Source organism: Linepithema humile, chromosome 8 (genome assembly GCF_040581485.1).
Source record: "Linepithema humile isolate Giens D197 chromosome 8, Lhum_UNIL_v1.0, whole genome shotgun sequence".
NCBI lineage: Eukaryota > Metazoa > Arthropoda > Insecta > Hymenoptera > Formicidae > Linepithema > Linepithema humile.
In genome coordinates this window covers 5,684,133-5,711,387 of record NC_090135.1, presented here as the reverse complement: position 1 = coordinate 5,711,387, position 27,255 = coordinate 5,684,133, and the positions used below count along the sequence as shown (strand labels likewise).

General features: G+C 31.6%; 1 protein-coding gene across 1 annotated transcript; it reads right to left on the bottom strand.

The window, feature by feature from the left end:
* Positions 1-390: 390 nt before the first annotated feature.
* LOC105672328 (aminopeptidase Ey-like) lies at positions 391-26,607 on the bottom strand. Its single transcript, XM_067360733.1, has 12 exons — positions 26,003-26,607; positions 23,541-24,052; positions 22,734-23,186; positions 21,821-21,983; positions 15,178-15,304; positions 14,841-14,925; positions 7,977-8,326; positions 3,309-3,583; positions 2,577-2,764; positions 2,098-2,424; positions 1,835-1,904; positions 391-1,649 (listed from the first exon to the last, which is right to left on the bottom strand). The coding sequence occupies exons 2-12, from the start codon at positions 24,017-24,019 to the stop codon at positions 1,512-1,514; spliced, it is 2,655 nt and encodes an 884-aa protein (XP_067216834.1). The 5' UTR covers positions 24,020-24,052; positions 26,003-26,607; the 3' UTR covers positions 391-1,511.
* Positions 26,608-27,255: the final 648 nt, after the last annotated feature.

Genomic DNA, 27,255 nt, shown 5'->3' with positions numbered 1-27,255 from the left:
TGCACTAAAAGAATATGTTATATTTTTTATTTTTATTAATTTTTTTTTTCTGGTCCTGCTAGCTTGATATCAAGTTAGCAGCGCCACGATTTTTTTTGTAATGGCATGAGGTACAAAATTATTTTTTGTGGTACAAAATAGTACAAAATGGGTACTAAAAATTCCGATAGGTCGGATTTGATTTTGCTGATTTGGTCTTGCTAGCTTGAGAGAGGTGAATTTATTACAAATTGCAAGATTAGAAGAAATTCGTGAAATTACAAAATAGTAAAATAAAAATTTAATACGTGTAATAAATTCAATATCATTCAATACTTACAATAAATACATAATCCGTAAAAAAAAACATATTTAAAAATTGACAAGAAGTCTGAGGTTTCGGATGTCCTGCGGCTAATCATAATTTTAACTCCACGGCGTAGGACGATGGCGGCGGCGACGCCGTTCCTGAATATATTGATAATCTCAAATAAAGAAACCATCCAGTGTTTCCACTGATTTGAGCACATAAGCATGGAATTTTTTTGGCAGATATTTGAGATGATTAATCGAACCTTGAACCGATGACGAAAATATTTATGAGTGAAAAAAATCAGATCTACCCATCAATGAATACATTCGAAAGTTTATTTCTCAACTTAAGAAGCTTCTTTATTTCGCGCTCGGAAACTAACACCCTCGCTAGATGAAAACATGTATTAAATAGTGACAGATTTGGCATTTTGTTTGCAATGATTTTCGTTACCGCGAATACGACACGTATATCTTCGTACAATTTACTTGAATGTGCAGCAAACATGTATATTTACGAGCAATTTTCGGCGTTACTAAAAATATGATCCTTCAGTCTTTAGGATACCGTTATTTACTTTCTACCCGTCAGTATTATTGCCACCAAGAATAATTATATACAAAATGTCTTACAATTAAAATTTTCTATTTTCCGGATATATAATAAAGCGCACAACAATTTGCGTTGTGAAATCGACGAATCTATTAACACAAATATCTTAATTTATATTTATTATATATAATATTTAAGAAGTTTTTTATTTATGAAGTGTGTTAAATTGCTCTGTCGGATTGTAATATGACTATTGTAACTCGGAAATACTGCTCGAAAGAACCAATTTTAAAGTTGCGTCAATAAGTCACAATATAATTCAGATAGCAATTAGAGTATGATTTTGGATTTCACATTACGTATGCAAACCTATCATAAGTCTAAATTAGATTATCTTACATTATTCAAGTACAATATCTTTCGAATTAAAATAGTCTAGTGTTGACAATGTGAAATAAATAAAATACGATAAAAGTATAAAAAAATTAATAAATTTATTAATATACATTGTTTGACAAAAACATCATCGCATTTTAAAACAAGCCACATTTAGTGAAACTTTTCTTATGTCATGTTGATGAACAGGTAAAGAAATGATGAAAGATAACAAATATCTGGTCCAACAAAAATTTGCAGTCTAAGAAGGAATAATTAAATTAAATAAATATTATTTAAACCGACGCAAACCGATGTGTCCTAAGTTTCTGACTTTTCTTGCGTACTCGTCTTTTCGTTTTTTAATTTTTTTTTTAACAGCATTAACTAATCGCTTTTTTCTCAAATTAATTTTCGCAAATTCAAGTACCTAGGACAAATTATTTTGACAATATCAATAAATCTAAAATTTGTGCGCAGTACAGTTTATGAGTGCATTAATGGCTGCGTTAAAGGTAATCGGATCGGATATGTCATGTACAAAAAAATCAAATAAAAATGAGTTCAATATTAAGTAATAAAGAAATGAGTGTTATTTAAATCTGAAAAATATACCTTAGCTAATTGTTCTACAACATGTTGGTGCGTAATAATAACAATTAATGTTGCAATTATGTCGGCTTGCCTGCGAAAAAGTAAAGTGATAAATATTTTTATTCAAAAAAGCAATAAGCATAAAAAAGACGCGGATAGATAAAAATTATAAATATTAGAAATATATATACATATATATATATATATATATATATATATATATATATATATATATATATATAAATAAATATAGATATATATATATATATATAAATTATTATTACGTGTTAGAGGTGAACATAGGTATATTTTTATTGAGATTTTGCAATATAAAATTGCAAACTGTATCGTTGCTTGCATGTTTCGCAACGGTAAGAAGAAATATATGAGCACGTGTATTGTTGCGTTGTAATAAATCATCATCATCCGAAATCATCTGTATATAATTAGAAACAACTAAAGGATCTTCACTGCAAGTTAAATATTCTAAAATTTTTGTATCATCAAGTGTTTCTGTCCATTTGTACCATACAGCGTACCAAATGGTGCTGTTCGCTGACACCAGACCATTACAATACATCCATCCTTTCCATTCCGATTGCGTTACAGAGCTGCGGTACCAGAAAAAAGTATTTCGTACAAAAATTTAGTTTATTTTATGATAAAATAATTCATCTTGTACAGTATTTGATGTGTAGAATATAAGTATACATAAAGCAACAGAAATTGTTTATATAAATATTGTGGCTGTACAATATCTTACATGCCACTGTCAGAATGTAGATCTCTTGTCATTTGCATATTGGCTACTTCTCTACATTCTTTGTTACCAATAATACATGCCCATTTTACGGCTTCCTCTCTTAAACATTCGATGAGATCGCTCTGGTATGGTTTTGGCACGTATCCTATTTGATACAGAACTCCACTCAATATTTTTTCCATCTTTTCCTGAATTGGTAAGTAGTATAAATTCCAAAAGTAAGTAGTATAAATTCCAAAATTGGTAAGTAGTATAAATTTTAATCTATTGTTATTTGTAAAAGATATGTATGTATATTTATACATATACATATATTTATTTTAACTTTTTATATATACAAAACGATTTAAAAGAACCTGATGTTCTTGAAATATCGTATTCTTCAGCGATTTCGAAAACGATTTTTCCTCTCGCAAAGTTTTGTCCGAAACTTAGTTTTTGCTGCTATTATTGAAAATGGTTCACTCCTCACACTCACACACACACTATGATTGTGAAGTATTACGTTACTCTTATGATGTGTTGAACAATCTCTGCCTGTCCGCTGTGTACGAGTAGCGAACTATTTTCACTTACATATATCTCTAAAACTAACCTATGAACAAACATTTGCTAAAGGAATAATTATCTTAATTATCGCTCAATATGACATTTTATGAACATTGTTTTGTATCACTCTGTGTACATAATGTTTTGATGCCATGTTTCTCATAGAAGCTTCCTGTTACCTACCTTTAGGGAATCAGTATTTTTAATTGAACCTATAACACTCATATGTTCAAAAGCTTTAAACATAGGATACCATGCCACATAATTTATTTCTCGTGATAAAAATTCAGAGATTTTCCAAAACACAATGTAATCAAGTTGTTTATGTGTGACGAAGTAAAACGCGTCATCTATGATTTGAGCTCGATTAAGAACATGTATGTCGACATATTTCACAGAATTCATATATTGCGCAAGTTGTAGCCAATTTGCAACATCATAATTAACACGATAATACCCTATTATAAAAAAGGAAGCTTTCATCATTAAAGTCTCTTGATAGATTTTATCAAAAAATAATTTTTAAATAATTTTTATTGTTTTTTTTTTTTTTTTGAGACACATTTTTTCAAATTATTTATTTTTTAATAAAATATTTTACATTTGTTGTGAAAATAGTGTAGGAATGATTATCGCGTAAAAATGTTTGTTGTAAGTATGAATGACACGCACACTTGCCAGTATGCGAATGCATGTGTCAGAAGCATCAGGGTGTGTAAGTTTAAAAAAGCAAAAAATATACAAAGATAAAATATTGTGGGATCCGAATATTCCCGCACTGACCGATAGAAAATTGTCACGCCTAGAAACACTAGCTTTTTGTTATTATTGTGAGAGTAGACGTGAGGCGCTGTCCGAGCAGTGGGAAAAGAGTCAGTGGAGAAAAGCAAAGCGTTGAAAGCGAACGATTGTACACCGCCTTACTTGTTTCATTTTAATACTTCTTGAATAAATCATATTCTTCCTACAATATAGTGTAGGGGGACTAATCTCGATTAGTCATGGCAATATTCTATTTATTTGTTTATTTTGTATTGCGCGCCTTGAATCGCGTTGGGAACCGTCCTTGCCTCCCCACTCCAGTACCTACGGGACCCCGCGAGGTGGCAAATGAGTTAGTTTTAATAGTAGTTAGTGAGTTATAGTTGTGAGACACGCGCTATTAATATCCTACATATTTATCAAAAATTGTTTTCTACTTAATGAATCCTACATAAATTGGAGGCTCTGCCGCGATGTAACCAGACCTTTCGCAGAGTGCCACGTGCTTGAAGACAATTACAACGATTACGACGATTTACGACGGTTACAACGATTTACGACGATTACGACGATTTACGACGATTACGATGATTTACGACGGTTACGATGATTTACGACGGTTACGACGACGTAAGACGGTTACGACGATTTAAGACGGTTATGACGACTTACGACGAATACGACGCTTTGCGACGATTAACGACGCTGTGGATAAAAAGACGAAAAGAAGCTGGTTGTGCCTAAGACGACGGGGTACGCCAGGAACGACGAGGTACGACGCTAGGAACGACGAGGTACGACGCCAGGAACGACGGGGTACGACGTCAGGAACGACGAGGTACGACGTCAGGAACGACAAAAACGCCGGTTGATTTACGTTACGCCGAAAGGTTACGAAAGACATATAACCGCTATATTTGCAAAAAGACGTGTGCGCAAGTGCAAGCACAGCCATTGTTTAGTGATAACAAGACAGGATGACGATCGCTTACGTACGATATGAACTATAATCAAGAAGTAATGGAGACACTTGGACAAATCAAGCCGGTGGCTGACAAAATACGAACATCGCCACGCCTAGCTATATACGCGCTTTATCGGCTCGTGTTCGAAAAGCATGGTGACCGCACCAGTCGTAAACAGTTGCGTAATTTCCGCGGCTTTGACTTTGACGATGCATCGGATAGATTCCGAACAAAACTTGAGTATTCCGCTGTTTTTTCGATAGGTGATTTGACATCCATGTGCAATATTCTGGGCTTGGACTACGTCGGTACCAAGGAGGAGTTGCGACAGAAAATTATACGGGCGCTAATAGACATTCGTTAACATTACAAGAAAACGACGATGATGCTGAAGCCGAAGATAAATTTGACGAACCAGAAGCACCAGAAGAGCCGCAACAACGATGACAAATAAGAGTCGAGCGAATTGGTGACGTAGGCAGTCGACGAACGAACGATGTTTCTTCGCTTAGGGGCAATGATTCCGAGGGCAGTGACCAAAACATACCGAGACGTAGAGGGCAAAATAGCTCAAGGATCACCTTTAACTTTAAAGATGTAGAGGACACTATTCGTGCATTCGATGGGAGCGACCACTATCCTATCGAAAAGTGGATTTTAGATTTCGAAGAGTTGGCAGCTTTGTTTGAGTGGAATAATATACAAAAGTTAGTGTTCGCCCGCAAGTCTCTCAAGGGTGTTGCTAAAGTATTTGTCCGTGGGCTAAGTGTCACGCAGTCCTGGGAAAAATTGAAAACTGCGTTAAAAAAGGAATTCAGTCGCAAAGTGAGTAGTGCCGATATTTATAAGAAACTGGCCAAAAGGAAGTTAAAGAAAGATGAGAATCTCCAAGAATATTATTTGGCCATGAGGGAATTGGCTTTTCAAGGAAATATCGATGTCGAGTCAGTTATCCAGTTCATTGTCGATTGTATCTCGGAGAATAGCAGCAAAGTAGTGTTGTACGAGGCTCGAGACTATAACAAATTTAGAGCTCGCCTGCGTATGTACGAAAGAATACAGGAACGAGGTGCCATCAGCAGCAGAAGAATCAAATGAAGGAATTAGCAGGTAAACCAGCCAAGAACGACGTTAAGCCAACGAAGAATGACCAGAAGAAGCAGACGAGGGCGACAGATCGTTGTTATAACTGCGGTGAGAGCGGACATAAAGCGAACACGTGTAAATTTAAGAACCAAGGGAAAAAATGTTTTAAGTGCAATAGCTTTGGTCATGAGTCTAAGAATTGTCCGGATAAAGGTGATTCAAAAAATACGCAGGTAACAACTAACGTTCTTTTAAAATCTGTCAATGTAAGTCAAATGTTTAAAGAAATTGTGATTGAAGGCAAAAGTTTCTATGCACTATTAGACACAAGTAGTCATCTCTCTTTGATGAACGAGGATACTTTTACGTCTATTAATGCCTCAAGGCTGTGTGAGTCAAAAGTGCTTTTGACCGGTATTGCTCAAGGTCAAGTTAAGACGCTCGGACATTTTCAAACGACGATCGTAGTAGATAGTTTTAATTTTCCGTTAACGTTTCATGTGATTCCTTCAAAAGCCTTAGACGTTGCTATAATTTTAGGTCGTAATACTTAAACACTACTAACAAACTTAAAAACTACTTCAGAGAAGCATTGGTATGACCCCGTTCGAATTGCTAATTGGAATTAAAATAAAGCAAAAAGACAATTTAGCAGTTAAAGATGCCCTCGAAAAAGAATTCCAGTCGCATTTCGAGCAGGATTGTAACCAACTGAGACTTCAAGCTAAGAATCAGATTCTGAAAGTACAAAACAAAAATCGTAAGACCTACAATTTAATAAGGCGTGAACCGACTTGTAAGTACAAAATTAGCGATTTAGTTGCGATTAAGAGAGTACAGATGGGACTTGGCAAAAAGCTTTGTGCCAAATATTTTGGTTCTTATAAGGTTGTAATAATTAAACCAAACAATTCTTATGATGTTAAACGCGAAGTGCTTGGGAAAGGACCCATGAAAACCAGCACATGTGCCGAGTACATGAAGCCATGGGCTAACGTATTGTAATCACTTAGGCTAAATGATTATTCAGGACGGCCGAGTGTAGAGAACTAATCTCGATTAGTCATGGCAATATGTTATTTATTTGTTTATTTTGTATTGCGCGCCTTGAATCGCGTTGGGAACCGTCCTTGCCTCCCCACTTCAGTACCTATGGGACCCCGCGAGGTGGCGAATGAGTTAGTTTTAGTAGTAGTTAGTGAGTTATAGTCGTAAAACACGCGCTATTAATATCTTACATCAGTGCTCGGAATTAGTTGAACATTTTAGCCGATTTCCGCGGTATACGCCTCCTTTCCTCTTTTTACCGCGTGCGCCGCAGCCGCTAGGACCAGCGCCGCCAAGCGTTAGGAGCGGCACTATCTGATGAGGTTCTGTGAGTAGGTTCTTCTCCCTATTTATTAAAATTTAAAAAAATTTATTAAAAATAAATTTTTATTTTTAAATTTATTAATTGGAAATATTTCAATAGATTTCTACCCATAGTCACCCATAAAGTACTAATGTTGACGCGTTTTTAAAAAAATGGTTTCTATCTACATTATTACATTATTGCATCAATTGTTCATTCTCATAAAAGGCCAAGAAAATCTAATTAAAAAAATCTCTTTTATATATTTTTTTTTAAATTAAGAATTTGTTATTTTTATCTTTAGTGGAATAGGCCTACGGGGGAAACCACTTAAAAAAAAAACGCGTCAGCATTAGTACCTCATGGGTGACGTAGAAATCTATTGAAATATTTCCAATTAATGAATTTAAAAATAAAAAATTTATTTTTAATAAATTTTAATAAATTTTTTTTAATTTTATTAAATAGGGAGAAGAACCCAATCATAATCAGATAGTGCCGCTCCTAACGCTCGGCGGGGCTGGCCCTAGCAGCTGCGGCGTGCACGGTAAGGAGAAGAAAGGAGGCGTATACCGCGGAAATCGGCTGAAATGTTCAACTACTTCCGAGTATTGTCCTACATATTTATCAAAAATTGTTTTCTACTGTAATAATTTTACAATAGTAAAGTTAATGTCTAACATTTACCTGTTTGTTGTAAATTGACTATAATCCAATCATTTTCATCAAACTTTTGCACTAATTTTTTCGGTTTTTGCGGTGATAACCAGAATTTATTGGCAAAAATGTCGTGAAAGTTCATTTTTGATTTTGTCGTATATGTCACGAATGCTGAAAGATGTTCTGTATCCTCGTCAAAATCGAAAGTAAGATACTGGAATATTATCTCGTTAGTCATATCATTTCGTGTCACGTACAGTATAGGATAATATTTTTCCTCTATCCAAACAGATATAAGTCTTTTTACAATAAATGTGATTGAGTTATTTGGTATAATAGTTTGCATCATGTTCCATAAATCATTTGTTTGATTATATCTATAAAATGGAAAATTTTTGTAAAAGCATACATTGTGCGAATTTTTAGCAAAAATTTTTTGTTTGTATACTCAAAATTATTATCTAGTATATTAAAATATGAACATTTTCGCGGCCGCTCACATATTTTTACGTTCATGCTTCGATATAAGTCAGCAGCTGGTCACGTAATTTTACGTTTACTGTTTTTTGCATCATAGTGTTAGGTCGTGTAATATGAAATGTTGAATTTTACATCAGTTTAATATAATAGAGCGGCTTTTCAAGCGTTGTGCACAAGCAAATATACAGGGTGATTCAAAATAACTTGATGTCCTTGCAATGCCATATTCTTGAGCGAATTCTGAGACGATTTTTCCTTTTACAAAATTTTGTCCGAAGCTTAGTTTTCGAGTTATAATTGAAAATAGTTTGCTACTTACGAGTCCGATACAACAGACAGGCAGGGACGGCCAATGTGTCATGAGACGATAGTAATCACTTGACAGTCTCATTATACATTGCGCGTCCCTGCCTGCCCGTTGTACCGAATTCATAAGTTGCTACCTATTTTCAATTATAACTCGAAAACTAAGCTTCGGACAAAATTTTGTAAAAGGAAAAATCGTCTCAGAATTTGCTCAAGAATATGGCATTGCAAGGACATCAAGTTATTTTAAATCACCCTGTATAACGGTCGCAAAAGTGTTAATTTATATGTTTGTATAATTAGTGTAATAATATATTTGTGTAATTATGAAGGATAATATGTTGGATATATCTTTGCGGATTTGAAAAGTCTTTCTTTATCTAGTCTTATATTTGGAATAAATTAAACTTGTTTTTTAAATTGTAGATAAAAATCAATACTTATTGAAATATTTTATTTTTTACATTTTTAGTTATATTTTATATAACTTGAACTTATAATTATATTAATAAACTTTCACTACAATATAATGAATAAAAGTTTCTCTATCTATGTATCTATATACGTTAAGAGGATGCTGAATTTACACTTTCTTACCGATCGAGTTTCAATTTTGTAATTAACACGGCATTTTTTATTGCTTTAATAGAATTACAAATCCTCTTATGTGGTTAAAGTACATACTCTAATACATCGGCAAGCACTAGTTTTAAAACGAAAAAAAGAAAAAAAATTTGGAAATTTTACCGACAAGCTGTCGATGCTTATAAATATTTACTTTTTATAAAAATTATACAGTTTGTACATGCAAAACAAGTGTGCTGGCCGAAAAAGAGTATATCAAAGATTAACAGGAAACCTTTCAAATTGAGTTCAAAAATGTAATTTTAAAATGCGTCGCGAATTACAATTATGCAAAGGATGCGAGCAATATAGACGATAATAAGGTTAAAAAGAGCAGCAGATTAGTTCCCGGATTTTGGCATAGAAGCGCTATACAGTTCTTAGTGCTATCTGTCATATACATCAGAATCTTTAAGGTTAGTTATGTGTGTGTTAGTTATGTGTGTATTAGTCGTGTGTGTGTGTTATGTGCTAGGAAACCCGGCTGAAGAAAATGGGTTGAAAGCACTCTGAAGGATAAAAAAAGTGTATGTATTATACATAAATTTTGCAACATTTTTGCAAACATTTACATTATTTAGTTACATACATTCATATTCTACTTTCTGTAAAATACTTTTATTTATCTGCTTCATGTGTATATATTATGTATATTATATGCTCCATATTATATATATTCACATCAAAGTATCTATGTAAAAAGTTAATATCATTTTATATATTGTATATATTTTTATAATAAATGTATATGTCATATAACTTATTTATAAAGCATGAAATATAAAAGTATTTTTAGTTTCTTGTATGTATCATTTGTAAAAAAATCTTCATAAAAAAAAACATTAATTTTTTTACTTGCAATAATCTGTTTCAATATATACTTCTTTTAAATACTTACAATTAGCCTTATTTTATGCGTTTACCTTGGTATCTAAAATACGCATCAAAATATAAAATTAATTTCTAATTCAGTAAAAAAAAAACATTGTAGTCTTACACCATAGAAAAATGGTAAAATATCATGTATATGCAATAACAAATAATCACTTTTCCACTGACATTATGCACAACTTTGCAAAAATAAAATTATTCTCTGATTTTTGAATGTGTAGTGCAGTTTAAAACACACAGTTGAAATATGTCTATATTTATAAAATAATAGTTCTGATTTTTCATAAATCACAATGGTTTTATAAAATGTTCAATTTTAACAGTTTTTATTGGACTGTACTTTAGACAATATTATATTTTGCCATTTCTCTGTGTTGTAAGACAAGAATGTTTTTTTTCTACTGTAATAGAAATACATTTTTGATTTTGATACGTATTTTAAATACCAAATTAATCACGTAAAATAAGGCTAATTGTAAGTATTTAAAAGAAGCATATATTGAAACAGATTATTGCAAGTCGCAAAATTAATGTTGTTTCTTTTATCAAGATTTTTTTACAAATGATAGGCACAAGAAATTAAAAATATCTTTATATTTCATGCTTTAGAAATAAAAAATATGGCATATATCATATCCATTTATTGTAAAAAGAGTATACAAAATAATGTCATTTTAAAAAGATATTTTGATATAAATATAGATAATATAGTACATAATATACATTATATATATAAAGCATATGACGTAATAAAAATATCTTACAATAAAGAATAAGACAAGCCAGAGGCGGTTTTCTCGTGGACTGGCAATATAGAATAAGACAAGCCAGAGACGGTTTTCTCGTGGACTGGCAATATAGAATAAGACAAGCCAGAGGCGGTTTTCTCGTGGACTGGCAATATAGAATATGACAAGCCAGAGGCGGTTTTCCCGTGGACTGGCAATATAGAATATGACAAGCCAGAGGCGGTTTTCCCGTGGACTGGCAATATAGAATATGACAAACCAGAGGCGGTTTTCCCGTGGACTGGCAATATAGAATAAGACAAGCCAGAGGCGGTTTTCTCGTGGATTGGCAATTTAGAATTACAAAAGCCAGAGACGATCTAACGTCAGCTAACAATTTTTAATAAATATAGTCAGAGGTGATCTAACGTCAGCTGACAGTTTAGAAAAAAGGGAGCTAAAGACGATTTATTCGTGAACTGGCAGATTTTAAGAAACATTGTCAGAGGCAATCTAACGTCAGCTAACAATTTTTAATAAATATTGTCAGAGGCAATCTAACGTCAGCTGACAGTTTAGAAAAAAGAAAGCAAAAGACGATTTATTCGTGAATTGACAGATTTTGAGAAATATTGTCAGAGGCGATCTAACGTCAGCTGACAGTTTAGAAAAAAGGGAGCTAAAGACGATTTATTCGTGAACTGGCAGATTTTAAGAAACACTGTCAGAAGCAATCTAACGTCAGCTAACAATTTTTAATAAATATTGTCAGAGGCAATCTAACGTCAGCTGACAGTTTAGAAAAAAGAAAGCTAAAGACGATTTATTCGTGAATTGGCAGATTTTGAGAAATATTGTCAGAGGCGATCTAACGTCAGCTGACAGTTTAGAAAAAAGAGAGCTAAAGACGATTTATTCGTGAACTGGCAGATTTTGAGAAGTATTGTCAGAGGCGATCTAACGTCAGCTAACAATTTTTAATAAATATTGTCAGAGGTGATCTAACGTCAGCTGACAGTGTAGAAAAAAAGAGAGCTAAAGACGATTTATTCGTGAACTGGCAGATTTTGAGAAGTATTGTCAGAGGCGATCTAACGTCAGCTAACAATTTTTAATAAATATTGTCAGAGGTGATCTAACGTCAGCTGACAGTTTAGAAAAAAAGAGAGCTAAAGACGATTTATTCGTGAACTGGCAGATTTTGAGAAGTATTGTCAGAGGCGATCTAACGTCAGCTAACAATTTTTAATAAATATTGTCAGAGGTGATCTAACGTCAGCTGACAGTTTAGAAAAAAAGAGAGCTAAAGACGATTTATTCGTAAACTGGCAGATTTTAAGAAATACGTATTTCTTTTAGTTAGTAATTTGTGTAGTCTGTTTATGTTTTATCGGATAATTTATAAGGTCATTTAACCTTTTTTCTTGCAATTGAAATTCTATTGTATGGCTGTATGATGTACATACGAGACGAAATAATGTGTCTAATAGATATAAATTAGATATGATAAAATATTTGATTTGAAAAATTTATGTATAATATTATATATCTAATTGGAAAAATATGTTATATGTTTTCTCTATTTTTATTTTTACGTAATTAATACAAAATAAATAAATAAGTTAATTAATTATTTAATACATACATATACATATTGAATATAGTTATCTTTATTTTATATTTTATGTAACTAAAATTATATATACTCTCATTATTTCAGTCATTATCACATAAAATACAAAATAAAGATAACTATTTATTCAATATATGTGTGTATATACAGGGTGATTTAAAATAACCTGATGCTCTTGCAATGCCATATTCTTGAGCGAATTCTGAGACGCTTTTTCCTTTTACAAAATTTTCTCCGAAGCTTAGTTTTCGAGTTATAATTGAAAATAGATAGCAACTTACGAGTTCAATACAACGGGCAGGCAGGGACGCGCAACGTATAATGAGACTGTCAAGTGTTTACTATCGTCTCATGACGCATTGCCGTCCCTGCCTGTCCGTTGTATCGGACTTGTATGTAGCAAACTATTTTCAATTAGAACTCGAAAACTAAGCTTCGGACAAAATTTTGTAAAAGGAAAAATCGTCTCAGAATTCGCTCAAGAATATGGCATTGCAAGGACATCAGGTTATTTTGAATCACCCTGTATATATATATATATATATATATATATATATATATATATATATATATATATATATTAATTAATTGATTGATTAGTTATTTTGTATTTATTACATAAGGATAAAAATAAGAAAAGTATATATGACATTTTTCTTCAGTGATATATATAGTATTATATGTATATTTTTCATTTATTATTTTGTCATATTTAGTTCATATTTATTTGACACCTTGTATACGCCTATGTCTTCTCGGACATTATATTGTAGCCTTGCGACGAAATTTCAGTCGAGAAAACAAGCACAAGCATCGTTTGTTTACAAACTATCCGCTCACACGTACACAGACCACACGTCAGTGTAGTGAGTTACCACTACAAACAAATGCATACACACGGACCTACGCGGCGTAGGCTATGCCGATAATGTCATTTCATTTTTAATACCATCGAAATGATGGCGCTTTCGCGTCGGAGTTCGGCTGCCACTCCAGCATCCTCTTAAGTATTAGTTTTCAAAAGACTAAACAAGTTTATTCGATCAAACGCCAAAAATCAATTTTGGTTTACATAAATGAGAATAGAATTTTGATTTTAGAAGATAGATAGATCGATAGATAGATAAACTGATAGAGAGAAAGAGTGAGGGGAGGGGGCATTGAAATTGATATAGGCCTCCTAAAGTAACATATTTCTCAGAATTGAAATATTACGTTTTATCAAAACTAATTTAAATAATATAAACGTGATCTGTTCAATTAGTTAATTCATTAAAACCCCATAGTTTGTACATATTTCTTGTTTATTTATATATTACATCAGATTACATCAAATTCTTTAAGTTTAAAATCTTTGTTTTTATAACTTTTTTGGAGAATTATTTAATCTAAATAACAATAATTATATTTTTTGATAATATCAAGTTATTTTGCATTCTTTGTATAACTTTCTAAAAGTCTTTTTATTTTTGCTTTCGCTTTTATTGCTTTTCTCACGGTACAATTAGGAGGATATTTTAGTAAGGTGTACCGAAAACCGACATACTCTACAGTGAGCGATTTATTGATATGTATATTTATATAAATTGACATACAGAAATTCCATTATAATTACAGAATTTCCGGAAAACAAAGAATTGAATTATATCTATCTAGTTTTGTATAGATGCCTTGCATACAAAAAGTAAATAGCATTAGTATATAATTAATATATTAACGATATTTCTTGTGTATTGTAGTTAAAAATAATTTAGAATAGATTTGTAATATTAAACAACTTAATACATTATCAAACAGTTTATAGCAGTACATTTTTATATTTCTAACATGTTCTATAATTTTCCAGTAGATTGGTTTTAAAACTCAATTTTTTCAGACTCAATTTTTGTTTGCTTTTGAAAACCGTTAATCATTTAAAAATTAGAAACAATAATGTAAAAAGTATAATACCATTTAATACAAAGCAGTATCTATTGTATAAATTTTTATTTTGTGTTTTTAGCTAAGAGATAACTTACAAAAAAAGGATATATCAGTTTTGATGCCTTTTTTTGAAAATCAACGTTCTGTTGTTTACAGCTTTAAAGATTTAAGATAATTTCTTAAGAAAAGTTTGAAGAAGTTCATATTTATATTTTTGGACAGTAAAATTTCCAATACGTCATTCTTCTTCAATATCCAATTTATGTAATAATTATCTAGCAAAAGGGATAAATAAATATTACTTACTGTTTGTTATTAACATATGTGCGGATACCAGTCCAAAACATATCAGGAGTTATCAAATGGTGTAACATGCGCCATATATTGGATGCTGAAACAATTAAAATTATAATGTGCTTGTTAAGTACTTTAAAATACATATTTTTTAGAAGTTAAGATATATTTCTTTTATAATGAAATTTATGTATGTCAGTACATTGTATTTTAAATTATGTGTGGTTCAATTTTTTATTTTCTTTTATAAAATTTAAAAATTTGCATATTATTCAACAGTATTATTTAACTTATTATTTATATTTACTTTAACCATTTGTAGGATTTTACTGATATTTTCCTAACTTACGCTTTATATGATCTAGACGATAGCTAAGTGAATTCGTTTCATTTGCATCAGAAGAAGTATCAAAGAGAAAAGATTTCCGTTGTGTTTCGGCGATAAATAAATTCATTATGTCATAATCCGGAGGAATCTAAAAAGTTTAAAATAATAAAATAAATATTTGGTCAAGATTTTATATTTGAAACAATACACCACCGTTGATAGCACGATAATATTCTGTGAATGTGCTATGAACATTATCTAATGTTTATTGTAATATTTATAGAACGTTCCTATAATCGCAATATACAATACATTCGTAGAATGTGCATAGGACATACGAATGGGATTCTTTCGAAGATGTTATACAAGTGCATAGAGTGTTCAAACAGATGTTCATGGTTTTTCGTAGCATGTTCCTAGCATGTCTGGAGCATGTTCAGAGAATGTGTACAGAATGTTCAGAGTACATTCAGAGAATGCCAGTAGGATATTCAGAGGATGTTCTGTGAATAAATATTTCTGCCTTATTTATGGCGGTTTTGGTCAAACAAAAAAATCAATATATAGTTAAATTTAAATTTAATACGTTACGGCTATTGACACTAGCCCTCATAATTGCCAATAGCTGAATTGTATTAAATTACAATTAAATCATATACTGATTAATTCATTTTTCACCGAAACTGCCACAAATACGGAAGAAATTTTTATTCATTATACAGGATGTCTGGCAATAATCGCCCCACCGGTCATATACAGGTAGAGAAGGTCAAATCGAGTAGAAAAGTCCTTTACCATTTTTTGATTTTTGTAATAAGTAATTAACGAAAAAAGATTGGTGAATCCGTGCAAGTAAAGCGCGCGCAGCGAGAAGGATATCCCACTGCTATGCGATCACTAGGCGCGCGATGAAGCGTTGGGAGGAGCGCTCTACAAATGACAATGGCAACATACGAGCGGCGCGTAACGCTAGATCCTTGTGTCCTAGTGATCGCGTAGCAGTGGGATGTCCTTCTCACCGCGCGCGCTTTACTCGCGCGGATTCGCCGATCTTTTAATTACGTACTTAATTAATCTTCGTTAATTACTCAGTACTTATTATGAAAATTAAAAAATGGTAAAGGACTTTTCTACTCGATTTGACCTCCTCTACCTGTATATGACCGGTGGGGCGATTATTGCCAGACACCCTGTATACAGAGAAAGAAAAGAGACCTTAATAGTAAATACACTCTAAATATTTATTGTAACCTTAATATTAAATACACTTTGGTTGTATCGGTCGTAACGTCCCAGTCAGCAAAGTCTGTTCGAACAGATATTGCCAAACGTCTGCTACAAATTTTTGTCAGCAGAAAGACTGCAGATTGTATACAAAATCTGTTACGTCAGATGATGATAGCAGAATGTCAGCAGAAATGTTACAAAACCTACTGACATAATTTGACAGCAGATCAGTAGCAGAAACCGAATAGGATTTGCTCGGAATTATTACAGCATATTGGCGGCAGAAACCGAGCAGGACCTGCGCAACGCAGTTTGATATCAGATTGACGGCAGAAATCGAGCAGGATCTGTATAATGCAGTTTGATGTCAGATTGGCGGCAGAAATCGAGCAAAATCTGCGCAATGCAATTTGATGTTGTTTGCCGCTATGCGGCATGTTTCTTCATATATAAACTCGTACTTAAAATTCATCTACAGTGCATATAAAGTGTGGCCAGTGGCTTAATGAAGCTTAACAGTTTAATACAATAATCTGATACAATCCCCATAAGAGATTCAGAATATTAAACTGATTTTTGAAATTGAAAATGCGCTGCAAGTTGACCCAATATTCCAGTGATTTCGAGATTTTGCCTAATAAATTTATTAAAACAAAAGTATTTTTTTTTGTCCCAATAAAGCAAATATATATTATATACTTTACATACCTCATTTACTACTTTTGATAAGCGAAACGAGAAATGTAAAATTGTAATGAAGCATTAAATGCCGCTATTCCATTTAAATTGTGACGGCAGATTCCGCTCGATTTCTGCCGACAATCTGACATCAAATTACACTGCGCAGATCCTGCTCGTTTTCTGCCGCCAATCTGCTGTCAACCTATGTCGACAGTTTTTGTCGACAGAACACGAGCTTAATGCGGACACAGATGGCACCGTATTTGCTGCCAAGTTCTGAGCGAATCTGCTCGCAAACTGCCAGCAGGTTGCTAACATTTTGTTGACTGGGGTGTAACATCTTTTATAATAATTATACAAATATACATGCATAAAAGTCGCGATATTCATTGTACATCTGTCATATTTTTAATTTCCGTTTCTATCTTTTTTGTGTATTTGTCTTGTTTACATGTTCTGTGGCCTTTACAAGCCAATTTGATACAACTGACTGTATTTTTGCCAGGGTACATCTATGGATTTTTTCTACAGCGCCTGTAAATAATATATTTTAAATTAATCAGCAATATTATTATTTATTAAATAATATAATAGAAAGGCATTGAGAGCCGTTGCGGGATGTTAGTGCAAAATTATTTCATTTTTCTTAAAGAAATTAATTTATTAGTCTACGTGAGACAGTTAAGTTGTACACCGATCTCTGGTGGGGTCTGAGTAGTTTAGTGGTCAGAACATTTGCCCGGCAAGCGGAAGACCCGGATTCAATTCCCGGCTTAGCCACTTGCACATTTTCATTTAGGTGAAGATCTTCATCGTTATTGACAGATGTTGGGACAATTACTACCTCATCATTGGTATTAATTTCTTCTGGAATTTCTGTATTACAATTTGTTGTAGTATTCATATGTACTCTTGGTGGTTCTGGCATTTCACTATCAGAAGTGTCAGATGATGATTCTTCGTTACATGGAAAAATCTGTGCTTGAACGTTTTCCAAAGTATTATTCACATTTTTCTTAAAATTTCCAAATTCCGAACACATTTGCGTGCCTTGTGCTACTTTTCTGTAGAAAATTGTATTTGAAGGCTTGCGTTTCATCGTAATTGATAACTTATTTTTTTATGCTTTCTTTAATGATGTATTTTTTTTAAGTATCCCGTCTGCGGGCGGCAACGAACTAAATTCAATGATGTAATGAATTTCTTAGGTTAGTCTTAATTAATATATAAACAAAACAAAAAATGCGCATGCACAAAATTGTACAATCAAGAGACACGGTAGTGTCTCGCGCCAAGTTCACGCGCAGCGCAAGACCGACCGTGTATCTTTACGCGAGCCCGAAAGTTGAGACGAGCCGAGATTATCGGATCTCAATAACGGCTGGGCCGATTGAGTTGGTAATAGGCTCAATCGAAAGCGCATACCCAAATTACATAAGAAAAATATGCTCTGTGTGCTTTATAAATCAAGATATATGCATCCAAAGTCGAGAAATCTAAAAAATCATCATTTTTCTCGGATGTCGCGTAAAATGTAACGCTAAAATGTAACGCATATCTTATTGGTCAGCGTCGTCAGCACGCAACCAATCAGAACGCACTCAACTCAGATTTCTAATATGGCGGCGCTCAGACCTGTCAGCTCGCAGCTTTGATAAAATTAATTAACGTTGATATAATTAATATCGGTTGTAAAATGTATATATAACGTGTTGTGGAGACGAATAAAGATAGTGTATATCAAAATAATAGTATTATTTATGAAAAAAATTTTTTTCGATCTTAAAGTGCAGAAGTGTAGCAAGACATGTTGACAACACTCTCAGTATTCTGTGGTTAGTGGACAGACAGAACAGAATGAAATTGACTGGAAATGATAAATATTGTTAGAACTAATTTAGTATACATAGAACAGAAATATTAAAATTTGATATTTAATTTTATTTATTTTGGACAAATCATACACTAAAGTCTCGAATCATGTGCTTTTTTGACAGAAAGTATGATAAAATTAAAATTTATACAATCATACTAATTATCACTATGCCTTATGTGACAATTGTTTAGAGACTTTAGTGTATGATTTGTCTAAAATAAATAAAATTAAATAACTCAAAGTTTAATATTTCTGTTCTATGTATACTAAGTTAGTTCCAACAATATTTATAATTTCCAGTCAATTTTATTACAATCAAAACAAAACAGTGTTTTATCTTTCAAGAAAATTGTTGTATATATTAAATAAAAAAAAACTGTCGTATATATATTATTAAAAAAAAGAAATGATATCTATCAAAAAATTACCTTTTTTAAAAAAAGGTAAAAAAAAGGCGCCAAGTACACGTTCTTGTCACAACTAAAACAAAACAGTATTGTTCTACTTTTCAAAAAAATTGTCGTATATATTAAATTTTTCAAAAAAACCTGTCATATATATTAAAATTTTCAAAAAAAGCTATCCTATATACTTCTTACAAAAAAATATGATATCAGGAAATGGCACCAAGTGGGACTAAAGAACTTTGAAAAAACTTGTACACTATTTCTATAAAACTCTTCTATAAAACTCTTGTACATAAAGCTGTCGTATATATAATTAATTATATTATATACTATATTTTATCATATTTTACATATGTGAATATACAAGGAACATTCGGTGGATATTTAACGAACATTCACTGAACATTCAGCTAACATTCAAAGAATATCCAGCGAACATTCATAAGTGATACTGTGTACGGTATATTGAGTTCTGTGAATGATCTGAGAAGGTACCACATATATAGAGAACATCATAGAGAACATTTAAAACCTGCATATTCATAGAATATTCATAGAACAATCTTTGGGAATGTCCTTTATTAGCCATAACTGGAACGTTCTATTAATGTACGTAGAACATTCAATAGAAATATTTCTTTTCGGAATATGTTTAAAATATAAATAGAACGTTTATAGAATGTCTTGTGCTATCCAGGGATCGCATTGCAAATAAACTTTTGTGTTTTATTATATAATATATTGTTTATTAAATAGTTAACAAAAGAATATCAATAAATACAATGTAATTTTCTGACACCATGTATATTGAATAGGATAACTCTTGGCAGATTTATTTATTTAAACGTGGTAAATTGAGTGTATGAGTTTTAGTCGTTGTTTAAAAACTCTATGTTTAAAAGCTTCGAACAATTCGAAAAGTAATTAACAATTAAAATTAGTACTTTAAATAAATGTTCCTCTAATTTTTCCTGCCCAGGAGTTTTGAAGAAACGTTATTATACTGTAAGGCCGGTTCTACAATAAGTTGCAAATACTCCGTCGCCAGTCGCGAATGCTCCGTCTTACTAAAAATAACTAGAAATAGCGCTTTCCAATTAGTAGTTGCCATCCTTCGCGACCGGTGACGGGGCATTTGCAACTTATTGTAGAACCAGCTTAAGAGGCAGAAAGATTGGCCAGCGCAGTCGAAGATTAAGAATAGGCCTTAATATTGCGGATCAGGCTTTAGGACGTATGACTACCGCAAGCATGAGACGGAGAGACAGAGTTTTCGGAGATTTTTCGGAGAAGCGCTGGAAAAGGATAATAGGAATCTCTAGCCACTGAGTAAAATGGATTGAGAAGAGAGATCGAAATTATCGCAGTGTTAGCGCGGAAAGTGATATTGGGATTCGAGTAGGAATCTGGTACAAAGAAAGCTTGTGTTAAACTCTTTGTAATTTCGATCTGTTCGGCTGACGAACTATACTTGTTTATTTCGACATTTATATAAAGTTTTTTTTTCTTTTAAATCTTTTCTTTAATTAATTGCCCTCATCAAATCTCTAACAAATCCTTACAATATTGTCGTCATATAACAAATGTTTCCCTTTTACTTGTGTTATAAAAGTAATATAAAATATGGTATTTCTGTTACAATTCATAGCGTTGAATGTTGTTACACGAATTTCTTTATTTGACATACAATGATGAAAGTCTAATCAATTATTTGTATCAAATGCATGCACTATGACGAGAAATTATGTGCTCTCGGTGTCAAAAAGTAACATATAATTAAATATACACACAAATTACAGATCGTCATCACTTATTTTACTAGAGCACTAAAGATACAGGTATTCTCGTCTGCGCCATTTTTGCCCCATTCCCCCACTCCTTGCTCTCTCGCTCTTTGTCGCTGAGCTGAGAAGTTTATGATGATTAGGTTATGTCTTCCAATGTCTTCTAAGCAGCTTAGCAAGCAAGAGGGCAAGGAGTGGGGGAATGGGGCAAAAATGGCGCAGATGAGAATATTCACGTTTATAGTGGAATAGTTTTACAAAGTAGGAATAATGATTACAAACAAGTCCGAGGTTAAAAAATGGGAAGAGGCTCCGCGCTCAACTCTTCTCCGAAAGGTATAGGAGTTGGATAGAGGATAAGATTTTCTCAGAACAAGGATGCAGAAAGAGAGAGGCAAAGCTCCTCTTTCGCCATACATTTAATCTACTATCTTGAAATAAATAAAGCTGCTAATAATAAGAGTTTGTTTTATTAAATTTAGATGATGTCATAAAATTACGTTCTATTCGGTAAACTTGTTTTGTTAATAACTTATTTATAAATAATGAGCGACGACTAAAACTTTTTTCTTGTTACATAGAACAATTGGCTTTGATGGCTTAAGTCAAAGCTAAGACAATTGGATCTAATTGCGCAAATATAAATATTTACTAAATGTAGCATATCAATAATAAGAATTTATAGCAACCTGATGGAAGATATATGTTGCAAGCAATGTAACAAAACCTGTTTTTGACCACAGCAACACATCATCGTACCAAAGAGATATTATTTGATGTGTTATAAGACATGCCACTTTCAATTTATGTCCTATGGGATCTGAGTCTTCATCATAAATAATATCGGTTTCTCTGAAAATGTTTTCAAATATGAAAAATTTGTCGATAATGTTTGTTGTAATTAAACAATTTAATAATATAAGTCGTTAATATAATGAGTCTTTGTATTGTAAATATAACAAATTATTACAAAGCCACGAATAAATTTTTTTTATAACTGTTTTTTGCAAAAAAGTATTTAAGATTTTTTGAGCTGAATATCGTAATAACTAGAAATAGTGACTTTTAAAAATTTTGGGCCGTTATGTAATTTTTATTAACAATGTAATATATTTCACTTAAGAAGCGACGAAGTATTAACTGTTTACTTATACAGTCACATACAGACTTTATGTCAAAACGTTAGAAAAGAAAAATTTTGCACAAATATTTTCACAAATAGAAAAGACATTAAAATTTGAAAAACAAGAACTCTGATGAGTTCCGATGAAATGACTGATATAATAAATGATTTTATAACAGTCGATTTATTTGTGCAACTTAAATCGCACAGTTATTTTGCATGCTTTTAAAACTGAAGCAAAGTTAATGTCTGATTTGACATAATAAATAATTATTTCAAATTTTGATCTAAACTGAAGATAATGATATCTTTTTAATACGACGCAAGTAAAAATCTATAGGTTTCAACTATTTCCTAATTTATACATTGTGACATAAAAATATGTATATCTTTCAGTTTTAAAATTACATTATTCGATAATTTTACATTTTTTATTTAATAATTACTTTTGATTAATTTATTTTAGTTTTGAATATTACCTTTGTAAAATTAGTCCCGATGTCACAATGTGTTGAGTATCGTGTTGAGTATCCCAAAGTACAACATAGTCTATTTTTGGTAATTTGTTTATAGTATTTTCACGTTTCAAAAAGTATAGGACTTGTTGCGCAATGGATTCCGCTAATTGTAAATAGTATGTCACGTTTTTTCTACCCCAAAATGTGACGTTTGCAACCGAAGTAGAAATATTAGTGAATGTGGTTATCACAACTTTTATATGTTGAATGAACATTGAAGGTGATTTTTCAAAATGTGTCCACATCATGTCACGTATGTCATCATTTTTTGTCGTTTGTACAGGCATATTTGATAAAACTGAATATTTTTTATGATGCTTGATGGAAAGTTTAAAGGTCGAATTAAGTGCAATATCGTCCCAACATGGGAATAGTTGTCGAGCGGTCATTATATCAACGCCTGTCTTTATTAACCTATTATATTTTAATAATATGGTAAATATAAAATTTTAAATAAAATTATACTCAAGGATCGACTAAGGATAGAAGTATTGGGTATTTAAAAAATTGAATGATAGTTTATAACATTGTACAGAATTTTATGAGAGAGAACGTATAACACTTATATCTACATCAAAAAATCGACAATTTTGAAAATATTGATTATATTTCAGCACTATTGTGACTATTTTATGTAATAAGCAATTCTCGGAATGTCTTTTGGTTAATGACTTATGTCATGTACTTAATAGGTAAATATATTTTGAAAAGAACATTAGTAAATATTCTTTATACTATAATTTTGCTTCAAATACTTTTTTAACTTACATGTTGTCCAGTGTTTTATCGGAGAATAAAGATTGTATAAAGTATTCTTCATTATTATTTAGGTGACTCATATATGCTATCATTAAAATGTATCTTCCGGGTGGTAAAAATTTGTGCAGTTTTGGCGTCTTGGTAAAATCGATCATAAACATGTTTAATTCATTAAACGAATACTTTGGAACGTAAACTTTTTGACTAAGAAGGTTGTCATACAAAACTATTTTTATTATAGCGAAAGTCACTGGATACAGAGTTATATTTTCTGTTTGATGATTAATGTTTATAGTTATATTACATTCACCAATAATATCATTTGTTTCGTAGTTAAATCTTATATTGGCATCGTAATGCAATGGTATTATGTAATCCGGTAAATGATAACCAACTGTAGTGTCATTTTCGGTATTGATAGCAATGCAAAGTGCTATTGTAGCGATTAACATTATTTCGACATTTGTTAAAAGTTTTCGGAATATCATATTTAGTTTTCTTTATAAAACAAAACAAAAATTCTGAAAAAAATATTTGTTGACAATAAAACACATTGTACATTTGCAACACACAGTTCTTAATTTATATGTATATTCACTCCGACTCTACCCTCTTGACTTGACAATGAATTGAAATATAAAATTCCGTAAAGTTTACTCTTTTTCAATAATTAGCTGCTTTGATGGAGCGCGTATATTTCCATATTTAGATAATATATTTTGCACCGGAGCAACCGATAAAGAGCACTTTCAAACGTTAAAAGAAGTATTTAACCGTCTCGAAAATTGTGGTCTTAAAGTAAATATAAAGAAATGCAAATTCTTTAAGGAAAGACTAGATATTCTCGGATTCGTGATTGATAAAAAGGGCTTGCATAAATCAATGACTAAAGTAAGAGCGATGATTAAGGCACCGAAGCCAAGAAATCTTAAACAATTACAATCTTTTATAAGATTAATTACGTATTATGCAAGATTTCTCCCCAATAGAGCAAAAATGCTAAAACCTCTATATGAGTGCGCAAAGGGAAATAAATTCGTATGGACGAAAAGTTGCGATAAAGCATTCGAATGGACAAAAACTGAATTAACATCTCCAAAAGTGTTGGCGCATTATGATTTGAAAGAGAAAATTATCTTAGCATGCGATGCTTCAGCGTACGGATTATCAGCGATTTTGTCACATCAATACGCAGACGGTAGCGAAAAACCAATAGCTTACGCGTCTAAAATCATTCCGGAAAAGGAGCTGCATCGTGCACCAATTGATAAGGAAGCAAGTGCAATTGTATTTTTAAAAAGTTCTACAATTATGTATACGGAAAAAATATTATTTTAAAAACTGATCATAAACCTTTGATATTCATTTTTGGCCAGAAACAGAAAATTCCATTAACGATAGCAAGCAGATTGCAGAGATGGGCTTATTTTTTATCAAGATTCTCATATAAAGTAGAATATATTCAATCAAAGCAAAACGGTAATTGTGACGCATTTTCGAGACTTCCGATAAACGATGTAATACCAGTGTTCGAAGATGAGTTCACTGCGATAAATTATGTGCAAGAAAGCATCGAAACTCTAAATGCGGTAGAAATTGCGAGAGAAACAAAGCGCGACAAAACGCTAATACAGATTAGTAAATATACATAACAGAAAAAGACACATAATAATTTACACATTATAAATATTTACACAATATTTTCACAAAAAAGATATAGAAAAAAATCATGAAACACTGAAAGAAAAGTGTGTGATATTTTCGACTTTAATAGCTTGGACTATGGTACTATGATTGTAATTTTGATTTTTAATTTTATAGGAATTGTTAGCCTAATGTTAGCAATAATAATTTTATATGTACAGTATTGCCAAACTTATAGTCAATTATATAGATATTATAGAACATTTAGAATAATATTTGACGCCAGAAAACACCATTGATTGTGGTTACTGCTATTGTTCTTTTCTTTCAGTGTAACGCATTAAGTGAAAAAAACATAAAGTGAAAAAAATAAAATTCATAAAATATGTCTGATAGTGTTTAAAAAGATAGTAATATTGTATATGAATAAGTTCAAAGAGTGTTATCAAAGACATATTAAATATTTAAAAATGCCTATTGAAATACAAAAAAAAACAAAGACGAAATTATAACTGAAAGTGTTAATAAGTCGAGAAACATTAAAATATTAAATTATTATGTTTCTAATTAATTATGATATCTATCTCTCAAATACACGCAAGCAAGCAAGCTGCGCACACAAGATTAATTATCACTTCGCAGAAATAGTGATTAATCATTACACATAAAGAGACTCATACTGTACAAGATAAAAAATGTAAAATTAAAAAGAAATAAGTGACACAGTTACTTATTCAGTGAGAGATTTGAGAAAATAAAGTTGTATTTATCGTGTTCTATAAATTTTTCTATATTTTGAAATAGAAATATTATATACCGTCACTTACCTACATATAATATTAAAATCGTCAATTAAAATGCAATGCTATGTGAAAATTTACAATTTTGTAATAATTATACAGTTAACATCACCTTACAAACAAATCGTGAATGCCAACGGTATATAAATTAAACTACGATTCACTGTTACCTCCGAGAAGACTCTGAAGACTAAGAAGCATATTCGTAACTGATATAATATATATGTTATGTCACGCAAACAGTTGCTAAGAGGTCACCCAACAGGAAAACACTTTACTCGACGCTAGAAGAGCACAGAAATTAAAATTCATTGTCAGTTAAGTGTGCGTATAGAAACCGAAATTGTAAAGTTTTTAGCTACTGATAAACAAAATTATTAAAATAAAATACTTATAAATAAATAGAAAATTAATTTTGCGTGTAAAAATGTATTTAGTTATTATGCAGTTAGACATTTAAGATTACAAATGTAATGATACAAATTTGTACAATATACAGCAATGCAATATGAGAGATTTACTAAACTGAAAATAAATAATTGAGTTTTATCTAAATAATATTAATGTTTTACATTGATAGTTTTTACGTTTTGTGGAAGCAATAAAATTATATATAAAAAAAAAAAATTAAAAATGCACAAAACAAATTTTCGTATCATAAATTTGTAATAATTTCTATCATATCTATTAAAAATTTCTATTACATGGCTGCTCCTTTATAAATTAATCGTAAAAAAATCGTTTTCGGAAAAACTGCAATATTTTCTAGGCGAAACCTAGATGTGCTTTCATTACAAAGAAATGAAGATTAACTAAAGAAATTGTAAGTTCGGCATATCGGCAATTGCCAATAGTAAAAAATTGCTTAAAATATGATATCAATATATTATAATAGATACAACGCTTATCCCTGGTAGAAAAATCACCATGGTGCTAGGCTGGCGCTAACTTACTTGTCCCACTGCCTGATAAGGAGCTAGTATGGCATGCAGACTAGCGCCAGACATAAAATCATCACATTCTTCCAGTTTAATACCCGATTTAATCGACTAGTCAGGCGTTAGCTAGCTCTAGTGTAGTGCTATCTAGCCGTGGTGTGGCGCACGGTAGTTCTGATGTTGTACTATCTAGCCATGATGTGGCGATAGCTAGTTCTCACGCAGTTCTTATTTTTATAATCGACATCCAGACGTTAAAAATAAAATTTAATATTTTTCATTAAAAATATATATAACAAAATATAAAATATTTAATTTTCGATAATTCTCTCTTAATATTTT

Bases quoted from the DNA above. Each gene is read 5' to 3' on its own strand.
- LOC105672328 (XM_067360733.1), bottom strand. From the start codon at position 24,019: ATGATATTCCGAAAACTTTTAACAAATGTCGAAATAATGTTAATCGCT. The intron at 8,327-14,840 runs GTAAGTAATATT...TCCATTTTATAG, and splicing joins ACATATGTTAATAACAAACA to ATATAATCAAACAAATGATT. The intron at 1,650-1,834 runs GTATATTTTTCA...AATTTGTCCTAG, and splicing joins TTGTAGAACAATTAGCTAAG to GTACTTGAATTTGCGAAAAT.